This window comes from Vombatus ursinus, unplaced genomic scaffold (assembly GCF_900497805.2).
Source record: "Vombatus ursinus unplaced genomic scaffold, bare-nosed wombat genome assembly UNPS02014779.1, whole genome shotgun sequence".
NCBI classification, from domain to species: Eukaryota; Metazoa; Chordata; class Mammalia; order Diprotodontia; family Vombatidae; genus Vombatus; species Vombatus ursinus.
In genome coordinates this window covers 13,424,750-13,449,440 of record NW_020954557.1, presented here as the reverse complement: position 1 = coordinate 13,449,440, position 24,691 = coordinate 13,424,750, and the positions used below count along the sequence as shown (strand labels likewise).

At 39.0% G+C, this 24,691-nt stretch overlaps 1 protein-coding gene across 4 annotated transcripts in view; it reads right to left on the bottom strand.

Annotated features, from left to right (window-relative positions):
- ANKRD44 (ankyrin repeat domain 44) overlaps positions 1-24,691 on the bottom strand; it is a 373,934-nt gene that overhangs the window by 150,450 nt on the left and 198,793 nt on the right. For all 4 annotated transcript variants that reach the window (XM_027865874.1, XM_027865875.1, XM_027865872.1 and 1 more), the window contains exon 4: positions 7,302-7,372. In XM_027865874.1, the coding sequence (XP_027721675.1) occupies positions 7,302-7,372 (71 nt within the window). The remainder of the gene's footprint in view (positions 1-7,301; positions 7,373-24,691) is intronic.

Here is a 24,691-nt window from a genome sequence, read left to right as displayed (position 1 = left end):
AGTTCGGAGTAGAATGATGGAGAAACAGAAGGAGAGATGGGGGTGGGGAAGAGTTAAGAAGGAGGAAACAGTAACAAGCATTTCTCTGTTTTTATCAGGGTGCCCCGGGCCTGGTCATTTTTTCATGTTCTTTCCATCATCTCCCCCTCTTCCCCCCAACCTTTGGATTATGTAATGAGTAGCATAGTTTTTACTTTACTAACTAGAAAGGAATCTGTCGGGAAATTCTTCCCATGTGAAGAAGTTCATGCATAGTTTAATATATTTTGTCTAACTTAAATGGGCTAAAATGATCGTGAGATTAGAAGCAGTAGCAAAGTTTCTTGAAATAAATACTTTAAAACTTTAAATCTCTTTAGGCATTTAAAATAATAAAAAATTTGAAGTGTGAACTACCCACATTTGCCTAATAACAATTTCTGAACCACAATGAAGAAGCTTTATACAACCGAGCAAAAACTAAGCTTGTGAAGGAAACTTTCTTTACAATCATTTAAAAATTCTTGAATCCTTCCTTCTACCTTGGTTTTTCAGACAGAAAAAGATGCTATAGCTGTTCTATGAATTCCCAAATACAAAAAATCTCTTCCATTCCCATTCCACGTTATTTTGTAGAAGAGGCAATAAAAAGCACCGAGTTCATTCACAAAAGTAGAGGCTCTCACCAGGGAACATGAGCAGTAAATACATAGAAACTATTTGTTACTACTAAAGTAGGTGGTTTAACTATAAAAATCAATTGTTTTTTCTTCTTGAATAAGCAAATACAAATAAGGAGAACTAAATTTCTTAGATGTAAAGGTCCGATTCCCCCCTTATTAGAGCGTGTCCTTTTTCTCCACCCTGCCAAATTACTCCGTATTCATAGACTGTAGTTTTAGAGGAATTAAATAAAATGAAGTATATAAGGAATGGGCTTTGAAAATCCTCCAAGTGCTCTAAAAAGGTTTTGTTGTTGTTCAGTCGTGTCTGACTCTTCGTGACACCATTTGGGGTTTTCTTGGCAGAGATGCTGGAGTGGTTTGCCATTTCCTTCTCCAGCTGATTTTCAGATGAGGAAATTGAGGCAGACAGAGTTAAGAGACTTGCCTAGGGTCACACAGCTAGTAAGTGTCTGAGGCTGGATTTGAACTAAAGAATTTGAGTCTTCTTGATTCTAGGGCCAGTGCTCTATCCACGGTGCCACTTCAGTGTTCAAAAATTACTGAAAAATAATTGTTGTTTGTAAGTATACATGTCACCCACAGGCATAAATAGTGGCATATTTTACAAATTGGGAACTCCTTAGGGGCAGAGTGCCTGTTTTGTTCATTAAAGCATCTTGCACCCTGCCCCTCCCTACTAGGGCTTTATACAAAGTCAGTATTCAAGCTAAATTTATGGAATTAATGTTATGCTATAATCCAACTGTAAACCCCATATATCACAAACTATGCCTATTAAGAGAAGTTTTAAAGCTGACAAAGCCTGCGGCAGCACCCAAATCCCCATGGGCATTTATTCTATTGCTCTAATTATTAATTCTTTTATCCTACATTCTACTGGAATTATGTAAATTGGTGCCCATCTTATTTGTCCAATTAACAAGATTGTTCCTTTAAAATCACCCATCATCATATTTAGCCTCGGCATTTTTCTTTACATAGGCCAATTACGGTAAGAGCTGTGAGCACCAAAGGGGCTTGCTGAGGACTTTGGAACATGTCCAGAATTCTAATGGAAACATTCAAGAGGCCAGGGCTTGAAAAAGCAAAGCCGATAATTCCAAAGGTTTGTTGAATCTTAGTTTTACATGCTATAGACATGTATCTCCATCTGTTAAACTTCAAAGGTTTTTTTTGTTGTTGTTTGTAAGTACTTGTTATGATGACTTGTTTCCTTTCCAGTCGTTTTTCAGTCATGTCTGACACTTCGTAACTCAATTTGGGATTTTCTTGGCAAAGATACTAAAGTGGTTTGCCATTTCCTTCTCCAGCTCATTTTATGGATGAAGAAACTGAAGCAAATAGGCTTAAGTGACTTCACTAGGGTCACACAGCTAGTAAGTGTCTGAGGCCAGATTTGAACTTAGGTCTTCTTGACTCCAGGCTGGCACACTATCCACTGCACCAACTAGCTGCCCAGCTGCCTTAGCTACCTGATGGCTCAGGTGAACACTTAATGTAGATCTGTCAAGAGAATCATTAAATGGTACATTTCCTATGTACTTCTACAATTTCCTCATCCATTCATATGAGACACCTGTCAAACAGGAGATCTAGTTTTTTATTCTGGAAGAAATAGGGTCCCCCTAAAGCTTTTGGAGAATGAGATCAATATGGTCAGACTTGTGCTTTAGGAATATCATAGTGAATAAAATGCATGGGAAAGAATAACTCTCATACATGCATCTATACACACACATATGTGTCTGTATATATGTGTGAATATTACATATGTGTATATATGCACATTATATATAATTTTATATAATTAAATCTAACATATTACAATAATATAATATTAATACTATTATGAATAATAGCAATAAATAATGAAATAAAATATTGTATTATAAATAATATAATAAGCATTTGCTAAACACTTTCCATACATTAGCTCATTTAGACCACACAAAAACTCTGAGGTAAGTACTACAGTAATATGATTCCCAGTTTTCAAGTGGGAAAACTTAGAGCAATTAAATGACTTGCCCATGGTCACACAACTAATAAGAATCAGAAGTGGGATATGAGCCCTAGTCTTTCTGATTTCAAGTCAGCTACAGAGACAAATCTGATAAAAACTCCCAGAAGGAAGGTGCCAACTTGCCACGGCAGCCTTTAGTAAAAAGACGTGATTTTTGGATGACTTACATTTGACTGTGATTATTTGTAAATTTTTGTAGATTTGGTTTGCATTTAATTACTTTCTAAATTTACTCCTGAGGCAGGGAGTTCCTTCTGCGGACCTGTAGAGGGCGCTGCTGGCAGTCAGGACGCTCCTCTAGGACCTTCCAGTGTGTGAACGGATAAGAGCTAAGTATTTACAAGCTGCCTCCAGAAATGGCAAACACAGCCCAGGTCACAGGAACGATTCCATTTCTGTCAGATAGCCAATGGAATATCATTTAAATGCCTTCCTTAGAAGCCATGGCTCCTCCAGAGTTGGGCCGCTGTTGTTAACCAATCTTATGTTATCTTTAGTCTATCCGCGTTTAGTAAAAACAACAAAGAAGTCAGTTTTGGAAGAAAGTCCTGGACTAATATCCTCAATTAGCATAACAACTTCTACACAAGAAAAGCCAAAAGTAAGAGTCTGCTTTTTGAAAACTTAGTGAAACTGCTTAGCTAAAAAGTCAGGAACAAAATCCAGATTTGGGCATAGACCTCTCCTTCTCCCCCACTTCCCGCCAGTTGTATGACCTGTCTAAACGCAGCTAATACATTTTCCTCTGCACATCACAAAGTTGAATATTCAAAAGGGAAAATAGCCTATTACATTTGCTTTTCTAGATAACATAGAAAATCAAGGGATTTCTCATCTTCCTTAAAAAGAAAACCCTTGGTATTATAGAAATCACACTAACCAAAAGAGGTCAAAAGCACAATTCTAGAATCTCTAAAAACTTAACCAGGAAGGTTGTGAAATGATCAATAAATCATTACTAAAGATGAAGAGTGGCCAAATATGGTGGAAAGAGTTCTGGATTTAGACTCAAAGGACTTAGGTTCAAATATCAACTGCCACTTGCTACCTGTGTGACCTTGTGTATTTCGTAGAAGGTCCATTCCAGCCCTAAATCTAGGCTCTAAGGATCCTTCTGATTCTGTCTCTGCTCTGTCATTTGCATTTGTCCCCTCTTCCCATTTCTCACTGCAACCACCCTTATTTGGGGCCATATCTTTTTTCACCTAGATTAGTCTAATAACCTCCTAATAGTTTATTTGCCTCCAATGTCTTTCTTATCTAATCTAAATTGTCTGGGTTCACTACCAATTCATGTTATCTCATCTCTGTGGGCCCTCAGTGCTACACAATATTTTTTTATTCTTTCTTAACTGATTCTCTATCACTCTCTCCACAATAACTATTTCAACACTTTCTCCTCTCTCCTCAAACCTTCTATACCACTTTATGCTAGCTGAAGCAGTGGGGCAACCTGAGGGAGAGACAGGAAGCAGCTTGTGTCAGGCAAATCAACATCATCACTTTGAGCACCATGTCCCCTCAGCTCTGATGCAGACAGCCAAGAACCCTGAGCCTAAGACTTTTAGGAATAGGAGTGTTCTATAATAGCAGACCTGCTTCCAGACTAACCCCCATAGCTTTAGGGGAAAAATCATTGCGAAGAGGAGGCCCACCTTTTTCATTACCACAAGTAATAACTGATGACCAACTACCAGAAATAGGTAGATAGGCACAGGACCTCTGAGAGAGGCAGGACCCTCTAGATGACCAGGCCTGCTTCCAGCCCAGGCCTCCTCCCCCCAGCCATTATCTAGGAAAGCAACTCCTGTGGAGAAGGGGCCCAGACACCCCCACACTGTCAACCATCTGCCATAAAAAGGTCTGGCAAGCCAGCCTAGCTGGAATTGCAAGGCATCCTGAAAAAGAGACAGAAGACAACATGTGCCAGGCAAGTCAAATCACCACCACCACCACCATCTTGAATGCCATCTCCCCTCAGACCCTGATGGGGGCAGCCCAGGATTCCAAATTCAGGAGTCTTGGGATTAGCATTGGTTCCAGGACAGTGACCTCCACCAACAATCCTGGGAAGCAACACCCAAAAAGATGCAGCCTGGGAAATGCTCCTAGTGGTGCTTTAGCCACAGCTAACTGAGGACCCAGAAAGGAAAGTTCTTACCACCAATGTCCTTGGCATTGTCAAACAGTTCAACATCAAAAACTGATGTGATTTTATTAGTGGAAATGACATTAAAGAAGCATTACCACCTGTTTTGTCCCTGCATCCTAAGGACCAGGAGACTTTTCCATCTAACTTGCAAGTGAAACCTTCTGTAGATGTTGTCTCCCTAATTAGAATGTGAGCTTCTTGAGAGTATCCTTTTTTTTACCTGTATTCCCAGTTGCTAAGCACTTAATAAATGCTTTATTCAAGATTTCACCTCCTGTTTTGCTGAGAAAATAGAAGCCATTTATCACAAACTAACTTTACTTCCATTATCCCATACCTCAAACATCCTCTTCACCCCCCTCCATTCTGTTCTCCTTCTTATAGTCCATTCTCTGACGACTACATGCCTCTTCTTATGAAGGCCAACCACACCTGTCTTTTCTAGGCATTTATCTCCTTTATCATTGCCTCTGTCTCACTTATAAACTCTCCTTATCTATGAGTTCCATACCAGACTCCTACAAACATATCCAGGCCTCCCTAATCATGGAAAAAATCTTCATTTTATCCTATCTTTTCCTAGAAGGAGCCACTTACATTCATTGCTTATATTTGCTCATCTCCCAATATTTCTCATGCTCTTGCAATCAATTGAAACTGGTGTCTTCAAGGTTACAAATAATCTCAATTGCTAAATCCAATGAACTTGTTGCAGACCTCCTTCTACTCGACCTCTCTGCAACTTTTAACACTGTCAACCACTCACTCCTACAGAGTCTCTTTTTCTGGCTTCTCTGATACTTCTCTCTTGGGTCTCTTTCTACCTGTTTTTGTTGTTCCTCATTAGCTTCCTCTGCTTGACCATCCTCCCATTCCTACTCACTGTGTGCATATCCCCCAAAGCTCTGTTCAGAGCCCTTTTCTTTTTGTCTCTCTGCACTCTCTCCTTTGCTCATCTCATCATCAAAATGACTACAGCTACTCATTCCTCAAAGTTCCAGTCCTGAATTACCTGATAGTAAATGTGTAACTGACTAGTCAGCCCAAGGCACTTCACATTCAACATGTACAAAACAGGACTCATTCCATTATCTCCAAACCAATCCCTCTGACAAATTTCCCCATTTCTATTGATGACTCCATCATTTTTTGAGTCACCCAGATTTACAACCTTGGGTTCATCCTTTATCTTCCTCCTCCTCATCCCCCATATCCAAGCAGTTCCAAAGCCCCTATCTATCTCTACAACATCTTTCATATCCATCACTTTTTTTTTAGCTTTTTTTTTTTTAGGCAAACTTGCCCAGGGTCACACAGCTAGTAAGTGTGAAGTGTTTGGTCTGAGGCTGGATTTGAACTCAGCTTCCCCTGACTTCAGGGCCGGTGCTCTATCCACTGTGCCACCTAGCTGCCTCCGGAAGAGGATTTTAATAGGTAAATAACATCTTAGTGTGATTCTGAAAGTATATCCCCCACCTTTATGTTGGTACAAGTGGTCTCCCACCTGTGGAATGCACTTCCTCCTCACTTCCACTGGCAGAATCCCTTGCTTCTTTTAGGACACAACTCAATATCACCTCCTATACACATGAGGCTTTTCCTGAGTAAGCACCTCACCCACTGACTGGTAAAGTTCTCTCCCTCTTGAAATCACTTTGTATTATTTTATATATCCTTTGTATTTACTTATCTGTATTCCAGTTGTGCCCCTTCAATAGAATTTAAGCTCCTTGAGGGCAGAGACTATTTCATTTTTGTCTCTATATCCCCTGTGCCTAGCAGAGTGCCTTGAGCATAAGAGGCTGTTAATATATGTTTATTGAATTGAACCCACTCTTCATGCTGCTGCCAGAGAAAATAATCATAATGTAACACTGACCATGTTACTCTTCTATTCAAAAACCTTTAGTACTCCCGATACTCACAGAATAAACCTCTGATCCTGGCATTCACAGTCGTCCACACTTTGGTTCCAAATCACCTTGTTAGTCTTATATCACCATTTGTCTTCATGTCCTTACATTCCAGGCAAACTGGATGACCCTCATTCATTCTTCCCTCTCCCATGTCTATGTCTTTGCTCACACTGGTTCCCATGCCTAGAATGGAATCCCCCATTCAACATCATCTGTCAAAGTCTGTCCTGACATCCCTCAGGGCCAACTTGAATACTACTTCCTCTATGAAGCCTTTCATGACCACCAACTCTTTCACTCCCTCCCCCAGGTGAAAGTAATCTTTCCCTATTCAAAATTCTCATAGCAGTTTGGCTGGACCACTCCTAGGGACTCATCTCACTCCCCTTGGTGACATAGTTTTCCCACTTAAGAGTGTATATTTTAACAACAGAGTACCATATCATATCCTTGTGTCCTTAACACACTGTCTCATAAATAGTAGTCATCTAAAAGTTTGTGAGATGAAATGAATTAAGTGTTAACATATATCGGGTGAAACTCACTTCGCTCCTGGAGGCAACAGCTCGGTGGAGTGGGGTCAGCCACATGTTGTCCTTGGCATTTACACGAGCCCCTGGAACAGAAGGGCATAAGTTAGTACATAAAATATTGTCAATGGAGTAATCTACTAACATTGTTTAATTCAGTTACTACAGTATCTTGCTCTTATTTTGATGGTACTATCTTCACCTGCTTTACTTTGAGTCAATTCTGTGCATTTAAGAGTAGGGGTCTTTAAGTAGTTTATATCAGAGATGTCAAACACGTGACCAGCAACACTCTCCAGGCCAGCCAAACCAGATTAAAATGTAAATGGAAAATATTTAACAAAATATATGAAAATGTAATCAAACATTCCATTTTAAAACTAAGTCAATATGCAGCCTTCAGGGATCCTTACATATGAATTAGTGACCACCGTTTCTATTTGAGCTTGATACCACTGGTTTAGATGTGTACCAGGCCTCATGGTATTCAGTAAAAGGGTGGGCAAATGTTAGAAGGAAGATGTGGTGGGAGTTAGCAGGAGCAGTTCAGAGAAGGTGGATCAAGTTGAGATGCTCTGGGACTACCTGGAAGATTAGATTCTTAGCAGTAAAGAAATCAGAGTGAAAATTACAATTAGGTTATTTAACACGTGTACAGCACTGATTAATGTATACAATATGCTTGGAGCTGAATATACCAATTCAAAGAGCCTTCAACTCATTATGTGTTTAAGACATTTAAATTTCAATCAAACCTGGGTCACATTGAAGTCTTATCTACTCTCATCTAAAGGGGTAGACTAGGGGTCGTTTGAAAGAATCAGGGGAGAAAAGGGTAAGTAGTTAAGCCTAGAACCAAAAAAATCTACTACAATACTCAAGTAACTTACAGAAACTGCAGGAGAAACCCAGTTCTTCAAGTTTCTTGGTATTAGGAGAACCTGAACTATTCCAGATTTTTCATGGCTATTGCCAACCCTACTTAGCCAAACAGGCTCAAACTCCAGGAACAGACCAGATCAACCCAGAAACAATTCTCTGTGAGGTACAGCACAACCATGAAGACAATTATTTCAGAAGCAACAGAATTTCAGAATCTCAGAGCTGGAGAGGGCCTTAGGGACCCACTAGTTAACAGTAATTCTCACTACAATATTCTTGACAAGTAGTTGTCTGGCATCTAGTTAAAGGCTTCTAAGGCAACTCATCTAATTTGGGATATCTCTAATTTTTAGGAAGATATTTTTTTTCTGAAGTCAAGCCTAAAGCTGTCCCTCAGTAGCTTACATACATTGCTCCAAGTTTTGCCCTCCAAGGCAGAACAAAGTTTAATCCGTCTCCCATATGACAACTTCTCAGATGCTTTAAGGAAAGCCAACCTCCCTTGTCTTCTCTTCTCCTGGCTAACCATATTCATTTCCTTCCTGGGATCCTCCTATGTTATGGGCTCAAGTGACTTCATCTCTTGGTCAATGTCCTTACTAAAATGTGGCACCCCAAAATGAACACAATATTCCTGATATTATCTAACTAGATCAGAATACAATAGGACTATCACCTTCCTTGTTCTGGGCATTATATCTGTATCAATGTCTTTGTTCAGGTCAGCTTCTTTGCTGGCCATGTTGTCTCATTTGGAGTTTATGGTTCACTAAAAAATTTCCAATTAGAAAATGTATATAAAATATTATGCAAATTCTATAGGCTCTGTCATAGACCCTCTTTTCTCTCCTCCTGTGCTATTTCATCTGGCAACGTCATCCGCTCCCATGGATCTAGTTTTCATCTCTATGCTAATGATTTTCATATTTCCTTATCCAGCCCTAACCTCTCTGGGTCCTCCAGGCTCACATCTCCAGCTGTCTATTGCACATCTCATGCTGGATGTCCTGTAAACATCTTAAACTCAGTATGGCCAAACTGAACTTATTATCTTTCCTCTCAAACCCTTCCCCTTCCAAAATTCCTTATTACCACCTTGTTACTGAGGCTCCCAACCTAGCTGTCATCCTTAGCTCTTCACTCTCTTTCCCCTTCCCTCATTAATATCCAATCTGTTGCCAAGACCTGTCATTTTTACTTTCTTAACATCTCAGTAACAGTTTGCTGTTCTGTCTCCTTGCTTCAAGTCTCTCCTTACTCCAATACATCCTTCTACTCAGCTATCATGCTAAAGCACAGGTCTGACCATGTCACTCCCCCCCACCAAAAAACTCCAGTGGCTCCCCATTACCTACAGGATCAAACACAAAATCTTCTGCATTCAGACTCCATAGTTCATTCTCTGCATGTGGATAGCATTTTCCAACATGAGTCTTTTAGAGTTGTCTTGGATCATTGTAATGCTGAGAAGAGCTAAGTCTATCATAGTTAATCATTGTACAACACTGCTGTTGCTGTGTACAATGTTCTCCTGGTTCTGCTCACTTCACTCAGCATCAGTTCATATAAGTCCAGGTTTTTTTTAAATCATCCTGCTCACCATTTCTTATAGCACAATAGTATTCCATTACACTCATATACCACAACTTGTTCAGCCATTTCCCAATTGATGGGCATTCTCTAAATTTCCAATTCTTTGCCACCACAAAAAAAGCTGCTATAAATATTTTTGTACATGTTGGTCCTTTCCCCTTTTTTTATGGTCTCTTTAGGATACAGACCTAGCAGTGGTATTGCTGTATCAAAGGTATGTACAGTTTTATAGTCCTTTGGGCATAGTTCCAAATTGCTGTCTAGAATGGTAGGATCAGTTCACAACTCTACCAACAATGCATTAGTGTTCCCATTTTCTCACCTCTTCTCCAAGATTTATCATTTTCCTTTTCTGTCATATTAGCCAATCTGATAGAGTATGAGATGGTACCTCAGAGTTGTTTTAATTTGCATTTCTATAATCAATAGTGATTTAGAGCATTTTTTCATGTGATTATAGATAAAATGTTAGCATTATTAATAAAATGATTGAATTACCCCCAAAAAATAAATGCACATAAAGCATTTCTTTAATAATATGTTCCAAATTTTTTCTAGGAATTTTAGTTAATTCCACCAGTATATAGGCTTAAGACTCTATTCTCTACTTGACTGACATAAAAGGGTGGATAGGGAAAATATTACCTCACAAGAGGTAACAATATATACATCTACATAATTTTATCACTGAAAAAAGATCATATAAGACAATTGCTGAGCTTCCTTAATTTGGTTTAGTGTTTTGAGCTCCTGTCTCCACTTTTGGTAAGTTGGAAAAGGTTTTATAAAGGAGTTTGATTTGGAAGGAGGAGGAGAACAATCCATGGTCACTCTGTGGACGTGATGGGAGGAGGCTATTTTAGGCCTTAGGGTAATGAGGAAGGAAGGACAACAAGAACTAAGAGTGGGAAGACAGAAACAAAGCAAGTAGTGAAGCCTCAGAAAGCTGAGTATGGTGGAGAAGGAGAGGGAGGCTTCAGGAGGGGAAAGAAGAAAGTTGTGGCATTATAGAGAAGGCATGAACAAAGTCAAGCAAATGGAAAGAGACTAAAACAATCTGGGCACATTTTTTAAATTACTGCCATTATTACTATTTTAAGCAAGTCTAAAAGTATAGTAGTTGAAAGGTAACATGAAACATTTTTAGACTGATTAAAGAAGAAACAGAAAGAAGCAGCTAGGTGGCACAGTAGATAGTGCACCTGCCCTATAGTTAGGAAGACATGAGTTCAAGTTAGGCCTCAGACACTTACTGGCTGTGTGACCCTTAACCCCGATTGCTTCCCCCAAAAAAGAAAGAAAGAAATAGAAGCATAGGATCATAGAATATAGGAACTAAAAGAGACTTCAGAGGCCATCTAGATCAGATGTGTCCCATTAGGGAATGTTGCTGAACCAGATTAAAATGTAATTGGGAAATATTTAACGAAATAAATTAAAACAGAATAGAACATAAATAATATTAATACATGGTTTTCTGAGACACTATGCTATTCAAAGAAGTCTTTATGTATGGTTTGGTGGCCCCAATTTCTATTTGAGTCTGACACCGTTGATCTAGGTTATTCCTTCAATTGATAGTTACAGACACTATGATTTGGAGAGGGAAATCTATTTGCCCAATGTCATACAGAAAAGTAAGGGCAGATCCAGGACTGAAACCCAAATCTCCTGATTCCCATTCCATTGTTCTTTTTACTATTCCACACTGCCTCACTGCCACAGATTTTTTTCCCTTTTCCAACTAATGAAAAAACAAACACATTCAATCCTCAACATTTGCCCATTTAACTTTCGCCCTTTTAGCTTTCAGGACTTGGGTTGGTGCACATTCCCAGCTAGAGGAAAAAATGAGAGGCCCAATGCATGCAAGTTTGTGCATCAGCTGGTAGGGACTTCACTGGACTTGTTCCACCCTACCATTGCAAAGAGCTCCCTGCATTCATTGCATATTTTCATTGTTTGCCTCCAAAACTCAAGTTCTGTGTTACAATTATGCCCCCAAAGCATAGGGCAAGTCTTTTGGGCTCTAAGTCCAAGCGTGCAAAGTCAGTGATGAGGCCTAGTGAAAAAATAAAGGTGTTAGATAAACTTTGGGCTAGAATGTCTGCAGCTGCTCTCTGCCCAAGTTTGGTGTTGATGGATAGACTATTCGTTATATCTGCAAAAAGGAGGACAGGACTCATAAAAGCAGAGTGATGAAGGAATTGAAAAAATGGAAAAGCAGCTAAGTTTGTGGGTTAATGAAATAGTGGTCTCTTCCACAAGGAGCACAAGCATCCCTGCAGGGCTTGGCAAGAAGTGGTGCCTGGCCTGCCCGGCTGCCAGGGGGAAGTACTGCTCTGACCTGGTTGGGGACTCACCCCAAGGCACGAGCTTTTCATCTGGGAACAGTTCAACCACATAGCCAAAAGAGAGATTAGAGTGGCAGGTTGCCCCTTTCCCTTTTTTACCTCAGGGTTGTTCTGACATTACTGCCCTTGAGCTGCCTCTACTCTTTCTTGCATTTTGTGGATTATTTCATGGGTAGTGGGTTAGGAAAAGTACATATTTTCAGAATTAATGTTTTATCATAAAGAATTATATGCAGAAAAGTGTATTTTCAGCAATCTCTAGCAAATGATTACAGTTTTTGGAGTTCATGGGAACCCCTTATTTTCCATACGTTCAATGTATAGACATTTGTATTTTTGACTTTCACACTGTTTTCTAGGAATGTTACCTCCGTGAAAATTGAGGACTGACTGTAACTTCAACATAATTCTTTATCAAAGCATGAAGAAGACATATGGTGAGCCCTAAAGCAAATGAGGACAATATTATGTTTGAATATTGATATCACTAGGTCTCTGAGTTCATCACCTTACTACAGTTCATCAGTCTGAAAAATACATACTAGGCCAAGCAAAGTGGATAATAAAGTACCAAGTTGTGAAAAGCTTTAAGCACCAAACAGAAGAATTTATATTTGATCTGAGAGCTAAGAGGGAGCCATTGAAGTTTATCAAATAGACTTGGGTGAGATGATCATACCTGTGCTTAGGAAAATCACTTTTGGCAATTGTGTATCAAGGAGACAGATTTGAGGCAGGGAGACCAATATGGAGGCTATTGTAATAGTCCAGGCAAGGGGTAGTGAGGCCTGAACTAGGGTGGTGGTTATGTGAATGTAGAGACTGGAATGGGAGGGAGGTTTTGTGAAAATAGAAGATTTGGCAACTGGTTGGATGTAAAGGGAAAGGGGAGTGACAATGAAGAGCTGACAATGACACCAAGGTTACAAACCTAGTTAACTAAAAAGATGTTGGTACCCTTGGCAGAAATAGGGAAATTCAGAAGAGGGTGGATGGAAGAGGAGGAGGGGGGACAAAAGAGATTGATTTTGGAGATGTTGAGTTTGAGATGCCCATGGGACATTCAGTTTAAAGTATCCAATAGGTGGGCAGTTGGTTATTCAGTACCCGAGATCAGGAGAGAGACTAAGGCTAGATATATTGATCTGAAAGTTATCTACTTAGAGATAATCGAATCCATGAAAGTTGACGAGCTATCATTAAGCACAGACAGAAAAAAAAGAGGACTCAGAAGAGAGCCTTACAGTAAGTGGGGATGACATGGATGAAGATCCACCAAAAGATATTGAACAGGAGTTAGGCAGGGGAAGAACCAGGAGAGAACGTGTTACCGAAAACCAGAGAGAAGACAGCTTCTGGGAGGAAGTGGTCGACAGTGTCAAATGCTACAAAAATGTTGGATGAGGACTGAGGAAAGAGCATTAAATTTGGCAATTGAGAGATGTTATTGGTAATGCTGATAACATCTCAGTTGAATGACAAGGTCACAAGTCAGACTGCACAGGATTTAGAAGACAGTGAAAGGAGAGGAATTAGACATGCCTAGTAGAGACAAATTTTTCAAGGAGTTTAGGGAGAAGAGGTAAGATATAGGATGATAACTAGCAAGGACATTAGTATATATTGATGGGTTTTTGGTAGGATGAAGGAAGACCTAGATGCATTTGGAGGCAGCAGATTGAAAATTAGAGAGAGAGAGAGAGAGAGAGAGAGAGAGAGAGAGAGAGAGAGAGAATGGGGATAAAAGTGGAAGCAATCTGTTGGAGAAGATAATAGGGGATGAGATCAAAGGTACATGGGGAGGGGTGGGGTGTGGCAAGGAGAAGAACCATCTCTTCAACAGAGACTAGAGTAAAGGAAGATAATGAAGGTGGTATCAGGTTCAGACAAGAAGAGGGACCATGACCTTAATTTTTTCATTGAAGTATAATATTAGACCTTCAAATGAAAGGGGAGGGGGAATGGTGATATGGTAGGTTTGAAGGGAGAAGAGAAAGTTAGATCCCTTAAACATTCTTTGCTGTTCATCTGCCTCTCTGACCTTATCTTGTTGTAGTCTCTGGGATTCAGCTAAGACATAACCTTATCCTTTCTAGATTGTGACTTAGAAAGGAAGTAGAAAGAGATAGTTCTTGATCTGAAGGAGCTTGAACTATAATGAAAGAAATATTTAATAAAATAAATAAAAATACAATAGACAATGTTGATACGTAGTTTTCTAAGTCAATAAGCACCTGCTGGGATCCTCATGTATGGTTGAGTGGACCCCTTTCCATTTGAGTTTGACCCCACTGGTCTAGCCTACTGTTAAACATCTCTTAGGAAGAAAATTTCTTTTGACAACCACATCAATCACTCACACACATACTACTCGTCCTACCATAAAATAACATGAACTAATTCAGAGCTCTTAACCTAGATATTTCCAAATTTCCTGGTCATTAAAATATATCTAAAAATTCTTGGCTCTATTTACACATGGAGCTATAAGATTCCCAAAGTACTTCATTTGCATAGCTTATCTTGTTTGAGTCTCACAACAATTCCGTGAAGAGCATAGTATGAATATTAACCTCATTTTACAGATGGAGAAACTGAGGCTAAGAGGTGTTAAGTGACTTGCCTGAGGTCACATAGCTAATAATCTAAGTGGAACAGCTAAGACTCAGACCCAAGTCTTTTGATTTTAAATTCAATGATCTTTCCAGTACAAATGCTGCCTAACTGCACTTATGTACACTTACTCATTTGGGTTCTATGTTGGTCAGTTTTCAAGTTAAAACTTTATTGTATTCTCATAGACATCTTTTCCAAAGTTCTTTCCCCAAAGTTGGACAGGGGAAACACACCTGGAAAAGACTGAGGCAGGCTAATGAATGTTTCCAAAACCTCTTGTCTTGCCACAGGGTAAAGAGGACTGGAAAGAAGCCACATATCATTGGGTTTCTCCAAATATAATTTCAAGAATATCGTATCTTGGAACTCTATTTCAGCCCCAGAAGCTCCTTCACTAGCAAAAGCAGAACTACCTAAAAGGGTAAAAATCAGCTCAAAGCCTTAGCAGGAATTTCTATGACTAGTACAAATACCACAAAACTGCACTTGCTCAGGCAGATCAGTATGAAATGTATCCTCCTTTGGGCAGCAACAATGTCCTGTGGTAAAAGATAGAAAAAACCAGACACTAGCACAGGACTACGCCTAAGAAGGGCTCCCCATTGGGGGAGGGTGGAGGTAGGAAGAGTAAGAAAAAATTCATCCCAGCTAAAGAATTTCTTAACTTTCTATTTTAACTAATTATTCTGTCTGAGAATATGATAAACTTTACTCTTTCTATGTTGCTGAAGGACTAGATTGGACTATATGTCCCGAAGGTCCCTTTCTGTTCTAACTCTATAACCCTATGATTATAAATACTGCCAGTATCCTCTAAATTCAGTACCTGGGGAAAAGCCCCAGCTATATCCCATTCTAGTTACCTCTGGTTACTACTTTGTCTCTACATCTCTTAGTCATGTGACTAAGATTTCCATGTCCTCTTTTCATCTCCTTTTACAGCTGCAAGTTTATCTCTTACCATCATCAGTATACCTCCTTCCATCATATTATACACATACATACCTAAATGCAAATACATACGCACAATCTCCTTGCTTCTTTGGTCATTAGGAAGCTCAGAACACTGCCCTTCTGGTTCCTTTTAGGGGTAAACGGGGGTTTAATTGGGCTATTTTTCTGAGCCAGTCATATGAAAAAATGCTGCTGGCTGATTTCATCCATTGAAGGAAATCTCAAACTTTCAGGTGATTCAAAAGAAAAACTGGTAACTCTCCTACTTCACATAGTAACTTGGGATGCAACCTAATCTTGGAGGTAAGACTAAGGAATAAAATGGTACCTGCCCATTAGCACAGTCCTGAACAATGCAGTATCTATTCAGGTAAAATGTCTATGAGCTGAATAATTCATCCATTTCAGGTCTACTAGACTAGTCCAAAAGAAATTAAAATTTGAATACACTTAGCTATTGCCACAGTTTCATTTCAAATGGATCCATATATACGTTTTTGTTCTGAGACTCTGCCAAGGAGAAGAATGCATTAACCCAGAAGGGCACGTGTACCAAGTTGCACTGGGTACGACACAGTTAACCTACACAGTTTGTCAGGATGCATATGCTCTAGTGGCTTTTCAGGGCTGCTCCAGGATCACTTGAGAATTAAAAGGATGATTAGAAACCCAGGAAATAGCTTCTCTCAGTAGTTATTTAAGTCCTTCACTTATCCACTTGCCCTTCTCAAAAAGCTGAATCGGTGGCAGCCAAGAAAACAACCTCTTCTCCATCCCACCCCCCCAACCCAAAACAAAAATTATTATTACAAAAGCATCGTTATCTGGGCTCAGAAGCAGGCAGTATATCATCAGCGTCCTCTCCTACTGGTGTCTTCCACATCCTTTTCCTCTGCATATTTCAGTGTCTTGTTTACACATAAGAGGGAGACAAATCCACCCCCGACAGGTTTAGCAATGAGATGAATATTTATAACTGACTTTTTAGGGAGCAGCCTTCTATTTACCTGCCAGACAGGAGCCATTGTGTGCTGAGCAAATGATACAAACAGCATTTCAATGCCTTTTTAAAAAGGGCATTTTCTCTACCTGGCCATTGGATAGGGTTTAGTCAAGAAAAGCAACAATGACCCTAAAGGACTCTGAGCCTTATAGAAATGAGGGCACCCAAAAAAAACCCAGAGTACGATTATAATGTCCTTAGTTTAGTATTGCATGCCTCTGCCTTGTGTCATGGTTCTATTCAGCAGCTAGCACATAGTAGCAAGGCATTCGGAAAGTAACATCCAGAGGCAATATTTCTCTTCCTTCAGCAAGAAAAATAGGAAAGATAGGGCTGTCTGTGTAATAGGAAGGAAAGGGAGCAATAGCATTAGCAAACACTGTCGGAGTCAGAGCCAATATTCCAGAGCAAACATCTGTATTTTTCTAATCCTGGTGAACTGATTTGCAAGGCCAGGCTCATCCAAATTGAGACATTTGATTATGCAAATGCACACGAGATGTGTAAAAGTTATAAGAGATGGGTAGCTAAGTGGTATTGTGGATAGAGTACTGGACTTAGGAGTCAGGAAGACCTCAGATGAAATCCTGTCTGAGATGCTTAGTAGCTCTGTGACCTTGGTCAAATCACTTGGCCTCTCTCAGGCTCAGTTTCCTCAACTTTAAAAATAGGAATTAGAAGAGTACCAATCTTATCAGGTCACTGTGAAGATCAAATGAGATAATATTCGTAAAGCACTTTGCAAAAACTTAAAATGCTATATAAAATGTTAGCTATATCAGACAGTGGGGAGAATGTTGCAGTTGGTTCAAATCCTATCTCAGGTATTTACTAGCTGTGTAAACCCTTGTAAATCATTTAACCACTCAGTCTCAGTTTCCTTATCTACAAACATATGATATATAAAGTGGGGATAATTATAATATCTACCCTAGATGGTTAGTGTGAGGATCAAATGATATGAAAAATGTAAATTGTTGGTTTACTATTAGTAGCAATTAGATAGCATAGTAGATATGGAGCTAGACTTGGAGTTAAAAAGACCTGAGTTTGGTTCTATCTTAACTAGTTGTGTGACCCCTAATCTCTCATAGCCTCAATTTCCTCATCTGCAAAATGAGTTAATAATAGCATCTATCTCCCAGGTTTATTGTCTGAAGATCAAATGAAATAATATGTGAAGCACCCGATAAACCTCCAAGTGCTATAAAAATGATAGCTATTATTAAGTAGCATACAGTCTCCTCTTAAAAAAGCTTCAGTGACAAGTAATTCAATCTCCCATGGTAAATTTTTTTTTCATTTTTTCATAGATCTAATTCTTAGCAAGTTTCTCCTTACACTGATCTAAAATCTGTCTCCCAGAAATTTCCATCCATTGACCTTGGTTCTGCCTTGTAGAGTCATATGGCAACCCAACTATTGGAAAACTGTAAGAATGCATTCCTGAAGTCTTTTCTTCCCCAGTTCCAGGGAACCCCAGTTCCTTCAATATTCCTTGTATAGCAAAGATTTAATTCCCCTTTGCAGCACAGTCTCATTCCTCAACAAATCTTCCAGTTTGCCAAGACTCTTCTAAAATATGGTGCCGAGAACTGAACCCAATACCTCACATGTGGTGTGATCAGGGCAGAATTCAATTGGACACTAAAATTCGATTAACATAGCCTAAAATCAAATTAGCCCTTTGGGCTGCCATGTTACACTGTTCATTTATATTGTTTGCAATCCACCAAAACTCCCATATCTGATCTGAAGTACTGTCAAGCCATGTAGCTCATCCTGTACTTATGCAGGTGGTATACTAAAATAAGCACAAGACTTTACATTTATCTATTTTTAAATTTATCATATTGGAGTCAGCTTATTTTTCTGAGCTACAGAGATATTTCTGTATCCCATTTCTGTGATCCAATATATTAGCTACCCCTATGAATTTCATGTCATCTACAAATCTGATAACCATGCCATTCCTTCATCAAAATCATTGACAAAATACATTTAACAAAACAGGGCCCAGTCCTATGGCATGCCACTAGGGGACCTCTCTTTCAGTTGCCCTAAAACCACTAATCAATGCTGTTATTATCCAGCCCTTACCAATAGGTCTTATGAGTCCATCTACCACTCACTTTCCTGATAAGAAACCTGATGCTCAGAAGTAAAGTGACTTGCCCCAAATCACATAGTTCAATAATGGCAAAACCTGGACCATAATCCCGATCACCTGACTACCACTCCAATTCAATGTTTTTGTCATATTCATCCTGGAATTACCAAAATATCTCAAGCAAGGGCAGCGTAGTTGGAATATATCCATTACCAAACAAATGAACAACAGCCATTTGGCTCTGAGGTACGTTCATTTTTTAAAAAATCAATTTATCTTATAGTGTCTATCTTATATACACCCAATGTCTGTATGTACGTATTTGTTATTTGCTTGTCGGCATTAAAGACTTTATATTTTTTTTTGGTGTATTCCAAAATGCAATCTGAAAACAATTATTGGAGAGAGTCTGACCTCCTATGCATTATCTCTATTCGATCAAATGCAGCAATATTTGTGGGCAGCTACACAGCACAGCGGATAGAGTGCCAACCTGGAGTCAGGAGGACCTGAGTTCAAATCCAGTCTCAAACACTTACTAGCTTTGTAACACTGGACAAATCACTTAACCTTGTTTGCCTCAGTTTCCTCATCTGTAGAATAAAAGCTGGAGAGGGAAATGGCAAACCACTCTAGTATCTTTGCCGAGAAAATGGGGTCATGGAGAGTTGGACATGATAAATTAACAACAAACAATATTTGTAAAGTACTTAGCATAGTACCTGTCACATAGGAGGTGGCATATAACTGCTAGCTAGCTATTATTATTTACTTTCTTATCTTTCTATGGACCCTACCTTTTCTACCTGATCCTTAGCAACTCATAGCTAATGATCTGGCTGATGGATTACCTGATTCACTAACGATTTAACTAGTTCTTAATCTTTAGTTTACCTTAAATCCCTCTAAGCTAGTTCCCAAAGCAGCAGCTTAAAACTAATGGTAAGTGAAAGTCAGTTTATGGAAAAATATCAGCCACATCTGCATGTCCTGAATTCTTTCCTAGTAACTTATCTTCCACTGTTTGCCTCAGAGGCATCGAAATTTCCCTTAGAAATCAAGAGATATCATCAGCAGGAATTCTGCCAACTTGGATTACCCTGCCCCCTTATGTTAAGGCAGAAAAGAGGATGGTGATGAAATAATGAATGGCTTAGGAGGTGCAAAATCACTTGTCCAACGTCGGAATAATTAATACCTCATTCATTATTAAATCTGAAAACTCTTTAGGTGGTTTCTCTGAGTATCAGCTGCCAAACGCACGAAGGATAACGAAATGATTAGTATGGTGATCTTGCCATTATATTCCCTCAGGAGCATAAAACAAAATCCTCTTAGGAAAAGGACATTTTCTATAAAAATAAGAAGCCACAGGAATCATGACAATTCACAGGTGGTTAGAAGTTTTAGAAAACTTTTCCTACCTCTGCCTCTTTTACTTTCTGGTTGGGATGCAGGGGTTGGGAACCTGCTGCCTTGAGGCCATATGTGACCTTCTAGGTCCTTGGGTGCAGCCTTTTGACTGAGTCCAAGTTTTATAGAACAAATCCTTTTATTAAGGGTATTTGTTCTGTGAAGTAGTTATCATAAGGGATGGAAAGGGTATGAAAAGAAATTCCAAAGCAGGGCTGAAAATTTGGTTAGATATCCTATTACCTCAAGATTGATAGCCCGTCTCAATTCCAAAGTCAGGCAAGGGCACAGATCTGAAGACACCTAAAACAGCTGTGCCCCTCTCATGATTACACAGTTATAGTTAAAGACAGACTGGTTATTGTATATGTCCATGTGATAGTGATAGGAAATCATATTTCTTGAGAAGGTGCCCCTCTCTATAAATGTGTCACAAATAACCAGATAAGGATCATGTCTCTGCACTCCAACCTCCCTACTCAGAATTGACCTCAAACCAGCTGAGGCCCCAAACACACTATGAACCACTGGGATCCAAAGCCACCAGATGCCTCGACCCAACCCAGAGCCTTCCATTCCAACTCTGACAGGGAGCCAAGAACTTCCTCCATGTGAGGGCTTTCATCTCCGGACAAGGATCATCTTGCAATATGTCTAAGGAATAGATATATGAATTTGGGTAGTTTTGGGGACCTGAGATCTAGGTACTTAACTGACCCAGACCACCATTTTCAGATTGACTCTGCCCTCAGCTTCCCAGTATATGGAGAAAAACAAACCCTAGAAGCTTATACCAATGGCCCCTTCAGTTAGCTACTCCCCACACTGAACTTCCCATTTCCTGTCTCTGGATAGTTGCACAAGCCAACTTTGCCCGTTCCGAGAATATATCCCTCCTTACCCTTATCTCTACCTTTAGTTAATTTTGTTTCCAAGCTCAGTTCAGGTGCCACTTCTTTGGCAAAACTTTTCCTTTTCTCCCTACCTGTTAGTGGTCCTTCCTTTCCTAAATTACCTTGCATGTGCTTAGTCATGTGCATGCCATATCCATCCCAAACAGAAAGCCCCTTACCCTTTGAGAGCAGGGACTTTTCTTGAATAAATAATTATTGGATTAAATGGAAACAAACTTGAGATCAAACATATAGTTTCAAAATTATATAATATAGTAAAGATGAAAACCCCGAGATGTTCATGGTACTCAAACTGTGGCAGGAATAGTTGGTGTGATTATGAGATGTTATGCTATGGAATTCTTCATTCTAGACCCAAGTACTTTCTTTAAGATTCTTGCTGTTTTTTCAGTCTCCTATAGGTTAATTTCATTTACTGAAGCAACTTTCAGGTAAAATCTGAGCAAACCTAAAACAAAGCAAATTTCTTTCAGCTGGTGAAAAGTTACTTACTTTAACAGAAGTAATACTTCAATACTTTAGCTACTGGGGTCAGAGGGAGGGAAGCATGATGAGGCAAGTGATAATGGGTTCAACCTATGGTCCATGAAGCCTAATATTCTGCTTTGGCCAGTGGCCCAAAGGCATGGTTTGTGGCTGGCCATAATTACCTCTGTTGAACATCTCCTGATCAATAAGAGCATAAGAATTAGATAATGTCTTAACATTTGAGGGAAACATTAATAGTCATCTCTCAGATTACTGACATTATATACTACAAGATAACTTTTTAAAAAATCTCGATTCTGTGTTACTTCCCCAATGCCTTACTCTTGGCCTTTCTTTTTTTGTTGTTCCATTTTAAGTTCCAAACTGTCTCCCTCCTATCCTCTCCATCATTAATAAAGAAGGCCACCATTTGACACAAATACACACACACACACACACACATACACACACACAAGAAAACCAAAACTACACTATGTATACTTCTATTTATCAGTTCTTTCTCTGAAGGTGTATAGCATCTTCCTTCATAGGTCCTTTGTAATTAATGTGAGTATTTATAATACTCAGAATAACTTAGTTGTTCAGCTATTCTTCAAACAATATTGCTATTACCATATACAGCATTCTCTAGGTTCTGCTCATTTCACTCTTCATTATTTCATTCAAGTCTTTCCCTGTCTTTCTAAAATTAACCAGCTCATCATATACCATAACTTGTTCAGCCATTCCCCAATGGATGGCCATTCCTACAAAGAGAGATGCTACAAATATTTTAGAACATATAGGTTTTCTTTTTCCTTGATCACCTAGGGAAACAGACCTAATAGTGATATTGCTAGATCAAAGGGTATTTACAGTATAATAACAGTTAGCTTTTCAAATAGCCCTGTAAATGTTTTATAAAACACATTCAGGAATCCCACAGGTGCCTTTTAACTCCAGGAAACAATTGCAAAAATTTACACTAGATGAGACAAGGCCATATGTCCTGAAGTTTGATCTCCCCAAATGGAAAATGGAGGAGATTAAGATAAATGACAACCAGAGTCATTTCCATTGACTTAGCTATAACTCTGTGAGAAGTACTTGCTTATAGTATTGCTCAGAATTGCTTATGGGGGAAAGCCCATCATCTTTCTGTGAAATTTATTTGGTAAAAGGTATGAAGAATCCCAGTTTTCAAACAAATTTTAACATGTAAAAATAAGGTACAAGTATCTGTGAATTTATGTTTTAAGAAGTCCCTTTGCAAAACAGAATGAACACACTATTAAATAAAACAATTTTGAGCTAATCTACTTTGTGATATTCTAATTTTACTCTGAGATTGATTAGATATGAAGAAATCATTAATAGAAAATATTTGATGGAGAAATAATAACATCAATTTATATATCATTTTGAGGTCTAGAAATTTATATATTGGGGCAACTAGGTAGCACAGTGGATAGAGCACTGGCCCTGGAGCCAGGAGGACCTGAGGTCAAATCTGACCTCAGACACTTGACACTTACTAGCTGTATGACCCTGGGCAAGTCACTTAACCCCATTGCTAGCCAAAAAAGAAAAGAAAAGAAAAGAAAAGAAATTTATATATCATCCTATGGTCTAAACATTTTTATCATAACAACTCTTTGAGTCTGGTAAAAACAAGTCTTATTATCCTTATTTTACAGATGGGGAAATTGAAGCTCTGAGAGGCTCAGGGACTCACATGACCAGGGTCATACCATTAATGTTAAGTGGCAGAAATGAGACACAGAATGATGTTATGCCTGATCTCAAGTCCCATGAGTTTTCTACTACCCAACACTGTAGAGAGGTAGCACGACGCAGAGGAAAGAAACCTGGCCTTAGATGCAGGAAGAAGCTAAGTTTGAATCCTGCCTGGGTTCTTCTTAGATAAGAGTCTTACTAACCAGGTAAGTTGTTTAAGTCCCATAAGCCTTATTTTTTTGGTAGCTAGGTGGTACAGTAGATAGAGTACCAAGCTTGGAGTCAGGAAGATCTGTGTTCAAATCCAGCCTCAGATAGTTATCAGATGTGTGACTCTGGGCAAGTCACTTCACCTGTTTGCCTCAGTTTCCTCTTCTGTAAAATGAGCTCGAGAAGGAAATGGCAAACCACTCCAGTATTTTCACCAAGAAAACCCCAAAAAAGGTAATGAAGAATTGGACACGACTCCAAACGACTAAACAACAACAAAAGCCTCATTTCCTCCATCAACCTAACAAGAATATAATAGTACCCATTTCACAGGGCTTGAGGATCAAAAGTATGTATTTAATAGGAATGTACATGTACAGCCTACATCAGATTGCGTGCCTTCTTGGGGAGGGAGGGGGAGAAAAATTTAAAACTCAAAAGCTTATGGAAGTGATGGTTGATAAATCAAAAGAAATTAATTTTAAAAAAGCCCCAAGGAGTCCATTCATCACAGTTCCCAGACAAATCCCAAATTAGCAGTCTTCAGAGAGTGCCTGGAAGTTGGGCAACCACTTAGGTGACCATTGTCATAGTTCAGACAAGAGGTGATAAAAGTTTGAACTACACTGATTGTAGTGTAGGTAGAAAGAAGGGAATGGATAAAACAGATACTATGAAGGCAGAATCAATAGGACTTGTCAACTGATTAGATATGTGGGATGAGGAAAAATGAGTTATTAGGACCATAAATACATGACTAGGAAGTTCTTCAGAAGCAATCTAGTCCAACCATTTCATTTTACAATTGATAAAGCTGAGGCCCAGGGAAGTTGATTGTCACATGTTACCCAGTTGGTAGTAAATATTAGAGGGAGGATTTGAAACTAGGTCTCAGGTTCTTTGATGCTACTGTCAGAGTTTTTTCCCCTGTATCGGCCTAATTGAAAAATTGATTTTTAATACCCAGAAAAAAAGTATTTACAATAATGTATCAAAGCACTTTGCAAACCTTAAATTACCGTATCAATATCAATTGTCATTATTATGATAAGTCATTCTTCAATTAAAACAACTGCATTCACTGCCTTTGTTATGTTCAGGAAAGTATTGATTAAATGATGTCCCAGAGACATAATAAAATGCTGTTATTT